The 7,921-nt window shown below is 45.8% G+C and overlaps 1 protein-coding gene across 1 annotated transcript in view; it reads left to right on the forward strand.

Annotated features, from left to right (window-relative positions):
• LOC147241974 (tolloid-like protein 1) overlaps positions 1-2,214 on the forward strand; it is a 3,078-nt gene extending 864 nt beyond the window's left edge. Inside the window, exons 5-9 of the mRNA XM_086192372.1 lie at positions 350-524; positions 674-849; positions 1,164-1,184; positions 1,529-1,700; positions 2,067-2,214. Of these exons, the coding sequence (XP_086048498.1) occupies positions 350-524; positions 674-849; positions 1,164-1,184; positions 1,529-1,700; positions 2,067-2,214 (692 nt within the window). The remainder of the gene's footprint in view (positions 1-349; positions 525-673; positions 850-1,163; positions 1,185-1,528; positions 1,701-2,066) is intronic.
• The last annotated feature ends 5,707 nt before the right edge of the window (positions 2,215-7,921 follow it).

The raw sequence follows: 7,921 nt of genomic DNA on the forward strand, positions 1-7,921 counted from the left end.
TCAATAAACTATCGTCCATCAGGCTTGATGAGTGTCAACTGCTGTTGGGAAAAGATTTAGCAGTAAAATGGGGGGGGGGGGGGGTTTCATCATCAATGCAGTGCAACAGTGGTCTCAGAGTTCAGATATGTGACTCTGGTCAAGGGGCTTTTCTTTGCTGGGACATCTTCTTCTGTCGACATTCTTCTCACTACTGGGAATTGATTCTGGTTGGGAGGCGTCCTCCAGTGGGGGCGTCCCATCATTTTGGGATCATTGTCACTTGTCCATCATAGGACATGGACTTCATACGGTGACAGAAGTCAGTATGACATTGGTCTAACGGGCAACTGTTCCTGCTCCTGTGTAGAGTGTGGAGGCTCCATCAAGCTGAACTACGGTGATCCTCCAGGGTACATAAGTACACCCAACTACCCTCAGGAGTACACCGCTGATTTGGACTGTATCTGGGTCATCAGTGTGCCCAGCGGAAACAAAGTCCAGATTGATTTTGAGGACGCGTTCGACGTTGAGCCTGAGAGCAGGTAGCTACGTAGCTCTTTGTCTTTCCATTTCTGTCAGTGTGCTGCAGGGGAAACTGAATGTGTTCTTTATTTTCCATCAATGAGAATTCTCCTCACAGCTTTCTAATGTCATTATATGAATATTATGTTCTCTTATGTGTGCTTCTCAGGTGTACATATGATGCTTTGGAGCTGTATGATGGCTCAACCTCTAACAACCTAATTACCCGGTTATGTGGAGACACCCTGCCATTGACCCAAATGTCAACAGGGCCCTCCATGACACTCAGGTTCTACTCAGACAGCACGATCCATCACAAAGGCTTCAAAGCAAAGTACTCCATAGGTAGGCAAGAAGACACTCTCTCATCCAGACACACACACACACACACACACACACACACACACACTCTGAGAGTCCACACTCATGCTTCAGGGACACTGACACACTGAGATGTGCTTCAACCTCCAGTAAAACTATTGTTACAGCAAGAGCAGAACAGCTGGAAGAGGCTGCTTCTGCTTCTGTTGTTGGTGTCTGGTGTTCATTCAGGCTGTGCTTCAGATTCACTGATGTTCATGAGCTCTGAGTGAAGACTGTTCAACTGATGGTCCCATGAACTTTATCACTCATCTTCTGATTCATGTTTTCTCATGCAGGAGCTTCTGAGTCGGATGCTGGTAAGTAGACTGTTTCTATCATGCTGATAGCTTAGATGATGGATGGATAGATTTGAATCTGCCTGCCTTCATGAAAATACTGACCTCTCTGAAGGCAAAGAAGCTCTTCAGAACGACGGCCACTTTCATTTCGACATCCCCAATTACTGCTTCATCTCCCTCCACACAAACATGACACTAAAAGTGTTTGCAGGCAGACTGAAATCAAACTCAGACATACGGAGGACACCCGAAGAGCTGGATGTGGCCCACAGGCCAGGCGTAGCTCGTGCCCTCAGCATCTCCTATGCCATGTAATCTTCGGCTGATCTCAAACTTGTATTTCTACTTCTCCCCCCTCCCAGAATGCTGGACTAAATGGTTTGATCGAGACAACCCAAATAGACGGGGAGACTTTGAGACTCTTGCATTTCTCCATCAAGAATATCCTGGGAAAATCTGTGAGACTCCCCTTCAGATTGAGGTCCAAACTACATCTGGGGCCAGCGTTGATACAACAGGGGACACGATTGACGCGTGAGTACTGAATGCACTGTGAATTGATGCTTTTCTGACCACTTTACCTCAGAAAGTATGCAAATGCATCTCTTATGTTTCTGAGTCTTTGTTATTGTACCCCTGCTGGGTATCACCAGCACGACCTCATGCATAAGCAGTGAGCTGCTAAAGCAAATGGGTCACAGCCGTATCCTAGCAGACAGCAGCAGCAAGACAGCGCACTAAATCACAGGTCCTTACTGACCGCTTCATGTCACAGTTCGGACTTTTTTGGTGGAAGATAAAACAGCTGGTTATTACCCTAAAAACATCAGGCCAAACCCCTCAGACAGCAGAGTTGTCAGTCCATCAACCGTCCTGACTGAACTTTGGTTCCTTCTGCAGATCTGACACAACCACTGGATTCATCTGTAGAAACTCTGACCAGAAGCCGGGACGCTGCAGTGATTATAAAGTTCGCTTCCAGTGCCCACGCAACTTCTGCTGCAGAGAAGGGAATTGTGAGTACATGAATCCTTTGAAGCATCACTAAATAATTTGTGTTTAATTAGTAGTAGACGAAGTTAGGTTCCATCCTCTTGTTTGGTTTCTGTCTAGTGTGCTGGACCAACTGGTACGACTCAGATGATCCTGATGGAAGAGGGGACAGGGAGCGTTTGAGTGTGCTGCAGGACAAGTATCCTGGAGAAATCTGTGACAGCCCTCAGGAAATCGAAGCCATGACTGTTGACGGAACCCCAGCTGGACGGACAAACCAGAGCTTCAAACAGTAAGTTGACTTGTTGGAAAACAGTACTGACTTCAGCGTCATCAGCACTGTATATCTAATCACAGACCTGTAGTCGCCCTCAGCTAATCAATGCCTTTCATCATGGTAAGTTTCAACTCTTAGGAACCTGATAGAATAAAATACACCATCTGATCAGAAGAAGGCCAACTCTTTGAAGGGCCAATGGGAGAGAAGACGTAAACATTTAACTACGTCCAGGTCTGACAAACATCTAAAGTGATCATGAGTTGCTTGTCAGCATGGAAGGCAAAACCATCTAACAACAGTGCTGAGTCTGATTCAGTGGCTAAGGACTATCTGGTGAACCCATCCGGCAAAGTGAGTGTGGTGCACGGTAACTACAGGATTCATGGAGCCCAGGTTGATGTTAGGGAGGAAGGAAAGTCCAGGATGTTAATGGAACTGAGGTGGCTTACATTCAGGGAATTTTTTTCAAATTTTCACTGTTTCTTCGTGAAACAGAAATCAGAAAACACTGCAAGGTGTGTGCGTTTCAGAGAAGACGAGTGCACCAATGACTAACTAGCTTAAACACTTTTCCAGCTTCAGTTCAACTGAGGGGCTGGTCTGTTGGCATGACGATCAACAGCCGGGAATAAGGTGTTATGACTACAAAGTCCGCTTTGGATGCCAGTGCCCCATGAGTGCTGCTGCCACCAGCTCCATGAAGACACCAAGACTCCAAGAGAAATCATAAATTCAGATCCTCGGGGACTTCATTGCTATTACTTATGTTTCCTCTTCCTATGATCTACAGTAATCAAACCTATTCATAAGGGCATTAAGGTAAACAGCATGTTTGGGGTTCTGGGAATAGCATGGAACTTTGAATCCAAGTGAAATCTAACATTCAAGTTAAAATTCTGTAGAATTCATAATTAGAATAAAGCTGCACAGTTTTCAAAATAAGTTGTGATTGTTTTGACGAAGATTGTGATGTGATTTGGGACATTAGCGGGAACGTTAACGGGATTATAACCCACAATTAGCCTGCAGGAAATCTTGTGCCTTAGTGGGATTTGGAAATAGCAGTAGACCTTGTTGGGATTTCAGTCCAAGTTGGATTAACTTCAGAACACTCATCTGCTGGACCTGTGACTTGTGATATGAAAACTGATGAATGTCTTAAAAACATGTTTCCAGAGAAATAGTTATTTTTTTAATCTCAGGGGCATTTTCTGCTGATTAATGTTGAGGTGCTGTTTGCTAAGTAGAACGGTGGATTGTTAATCATGATGAAAAGAATCATTGTTGTCTCATTTGTATATTGACTTAATCCTGCGCTGTCCTTGGATTGTCTCTGGAATACCTTCTGCGAATACAAAGAAATGTTCATGCTGAGGATTTTGTCTTGTGTCTTTGCATTTCTCTCCCTTGAGCTAAATGTACCCTGCAAACACTGAAGCTCTTGCGTCGACTGGCAGCTTTTCCAGACTGTCCAGGAATGACATAAACATGCACCAAGAGTCTACTTCAAAGCAGCTACACATTACATTATGTTAATGATTCCTGCTAGTGAAAACGTGTAAAGCACGAAACAAGATACACCCACTAGGGCAGGTACAATAAGCACATCATCAGATAATTAGCCCTGTAAAGCCTGAACTATGAAATAATTGACAGAAAATTCCAATTCTCAGAAATTGGAGCCTTTAATGGTCCTTCTGAACAAACTAACATTTTTTTCTCAAATATCAATTTCCATATGTGAGTTTCAATTTGATACATCCAACCATAAGGCTCAAAGTTTCATTTTTTTTAAACAAACAAAAACATGTTGTGGCGAGCGGGGGGTACTAGTCAAAGGCAAATCACAGTAAAAAAAAATTAAACAAGACAACGCCACCCTGGGAGTTTCACCCAGGGAATTTAAATACTATAATATCAGAGTTAAGGCACTCCGGTTCGTTAACCCTGAAAGCAGGAGACGTGGTTCAGGTACAAAAAAAAAAGTTTTATTTGTTATAATACTTTAAAATTTAGATCACGTTTAAAACTCCATACAAGACACTGGGCAAGGAGAGGGGAAATAGGGAAGCCGCTCAGAGCTGAGGCTACCAGGGTGGACTGGGCCGCGAGGGCAATTTGGGAGCCCAAAAAAAAGGTCACCCCATACACACGTGGCACTATCACACAGAAAATGCAGTTCATACACACACTCACAAGTGTTATTTAAGTGCACAAACCAAACGGGGGGTGAACAACACAGGACACGGGAAGGGGATCCCACCACCTGCGACACCCGTTCCACCACCTTTGGGGCCTTCAGCTCCTGGGGAAATAAGGAGAAAACCAAACTATATTGATGGGAAGATCCCAAACAAAATTACTTAAATTACTAATTGAACTCAGGATATATAAATGAAATCAAAATAATTTTTAACACTACTCAAAACAATATGGCCTACAAGATATGGTCAAACAAAGTAGATATAGACTACGCAAAATAACTGGAATGAAATGATAAAGTAATTGACTAATCAATCACAAAATACCCACAAAACAGAATGAAACTAATCAAATCAAGCCACTCAAAGGAAGCGATACTGAAATCAAACAACCCAATAACAAAAAAGAAAATGGTAATTCACTGATTGAACACAAGATAACTGAAATGAAGAAAATAAATGAGTTAATTTATCAAAAAAAAGTCCTCACTGAATGAAATATGACAAAAGATAAGTTAATCAAACAGACAAATGAAAACTAACCACCTTTAACCACACATATAAATTATGGGAATTGGACTGCACCAGCCAGAACCCACAGCAACAGATGACAGGTGTAGGTGTGAGACACCACGTGGCTGGCGTGAACTTCAGCCAAGCGTGGACCACGGTGGCAAGGCAAAACACAGGCAGAATCCGATCGTGGCAAAGCAGCAGTGTTTCTTTAGGGCCTTGCGATATCCACTGTACCTCCCAGCAATCTTACACCGCGGCTCCTGCAATAAATAAACACTAATCTGAGTAAACTAAATACACAAAAAAAGAATGGCGTGGCGTCTTCATACCACTCATGCGAGCTCGCTGCGTGCGCCACATGAGAGGAGAGCACAGAGTGATCAGCAGAACTACTGTTCAAAGATACATCTTGCGGATACGCAAGGACACATCATCATTGATGTTGTATCCTGGGATCATTGGGGGTTTCAGGTCTTTCAACATCAGACCCCCTCAGCCAAGGCAACCTGACCGGGGTGATCAATCCCTGGCTTATGCGCCTCCGGGATCGCGTTCTTCAGCACTCCAGTCCAACAAAGAGTCCAATTTAGCAGCCAGCCAATCGGCGGCTCGCTTTAGCCAGCAGATGATTTGATTGGTCGACGGCATCCCGCTACCTTTTTCCTGGTGCGCTCGGCGTTTTCCGTCACTGTTCTTCTGCGACTCCGACAGGTAAGCCTCGCTGCGCTCTTCCTTGCCCTACAAAGACCAGAAACTTCACAAAAACTTTACCACGCCGAATGACGGACTTTGTGGTGTCTTCTCCTTGATATTTCTTGTGACTGTTTGCACTTTTTCACACCGAATGACGAACTACTTGGCGTTGTTATTTCTTGAGACTGTTTGGAGCTTTGCGGCTTCTGCGAGCGGACTTCGCGCTGTACGTTTGCACAAACGCAGGAATGGAAAAAAAAAATGAGACTTGTTATCGGTTCCATGCAAACGTCCTTCTTGAAGCAATAAACACCACATATTTATGTCGGTGTCGTGTCCAAACGTGTAGCTCCCGTTTGTGTGTCTTAACGTGGACGGAAGTACGGCGTTTTCCGCCGCCATGGACGCCAACAGTTCCGCTATATTTAATTATTTTTATATATATATATATATATATATATATATATATATATATATATATATTATTTTTTTTTTAATCTGTTGATGAATATACATTGCTCATTATACTTGAATGAATGAACGAATGAATGAGGCAGGCGCTGTGTGTGACATAGAGTGCATTTTCTGTCGTGCGAGGATCCACAGGAGGGAGGCCGATGATTGGTCAAAGGTGAGCAGGTAGACGAGCCCAGAGTAAAGTCTTTTAAAAACAGCCTCAACCACCTCTGCTCTCTTCATTAGCCTTCGCGATGGAGCCTGGGAAGCGTCTCTTTAAGGCCAAACACCTGGAGGAGCAGGAGGAGGAGGACTGTGATCCAGGTGTGTTTCCACGGCCTGCTGCGCGTGTCAGTCCGCGTGGAATATTATTCATACATGTGTGTTTTTTGCAGGGTTCACCTCCTCTGACACACAGAGCCAGCCAGGGACAGGAGAGGAAGGAGACGCCGCAAGCGGCAGCAGGGGGCAGCTGCCCAAGAGCGGCAAGCGGCGACGGATGCAACCTTCAGCCGCCGCCGCCACCGCCTCCTCCTCCGCATCCAGCCAGCCGCCGCCGGAGCTTGCCCCGGCACCCTCCCGCACGCAACCCTCCGCCTCTCCACCCTCCTCCCCTCCCCGTCTGTCAGGCTCCCCAGCAGGGTGACCCTGTACAGAAGGAAGAAGAAGGAGGAGAAGGACAGGGAGCTCCTCGCCACGACCGACCCGGACATGGCTCCAGGGAACCCCTGCTGCATCTGCGGGCAACCGCAGCACTTCAACTCTGACCACGCCTTCTACCAGGGGCGGTTCTTCGGCCCCATGGCAGACGGGGGGCAGAGGACTGCTGAGCAGTGGCTACAGCAAGAGTGGGAGAGAAGCGCGCCGTCCGTCCCCAGAACCACCTCCTGGCGCGTCAGGAAGGAGGAGGAGGGGGGGGGGAGCCCCCGCCCGAAACACCCACAAGCCCCACAAGACTCACATCTGCCAGCTCTGTGGTCTGCCGCTGAGGAAAGACTACGGGCACAGTTCCTTCGGCGGCACTGGCAGAACCACTGAAAAATTCTGTGCCCTGTCAGAGGGACTGCACCCTGACCTCTGGCTGGCGAGGAAAAGAACCGGCCGGACAGAGAACATTTGAGGCACTGGCTGCGCTTCCATCCTTTTATTGTTTTGAAATAAAACATATTGGTGTTGGCAAAACCCTGTTGTTGTTGTTGTTTTTTTGTCTTGCTTGCTGTGACAGTTGGTTTGTATTTCTTTACAACACAAACATTTACAACATAAATCCATGTAGATAGATAGATAGATAGATAGATAGATAGATAGATGAGTAAAGAAGCAAACATAAAAAGTGTTTCAGCAAAAAGTGTTTCTTCAGCACTTATAAATAATGATAATATTAATAAATACAACGAATATCAACATCAGTCGAAGAATTAAGAATTAAAATAAAATATCTCATCTTCAACGGTGGAAGGAAAGCGACAAACTGCGCCTCCCTCGGTCACCGCCGCGAACCACGAGACGAGCCGAGCCCTCCCCGAGCCGGCGCGTGGCTAATTTCAATAACGGCGCTCCCATTGGCCCCGCTCTTTCCGGGGCGAGCGGCCAATAGGGAGGCCTCCCGGGCCGTT

Source organism: Aulostomus chinensis, chromosome 21 (genome assembly GCF_037954235.1).
Source record: "Aulostomus chinensis isolate RoL2024-O1b breed Wild chromosome 21, RoL_Achi_v1.0, whole genome shotgun sequence".
NCBI lineage: Eukaryota > Metazoa > Chordata > Actinopteri > Syngnathiformes > Aulostomidae > Aulostomus > Aulostomus chinensis.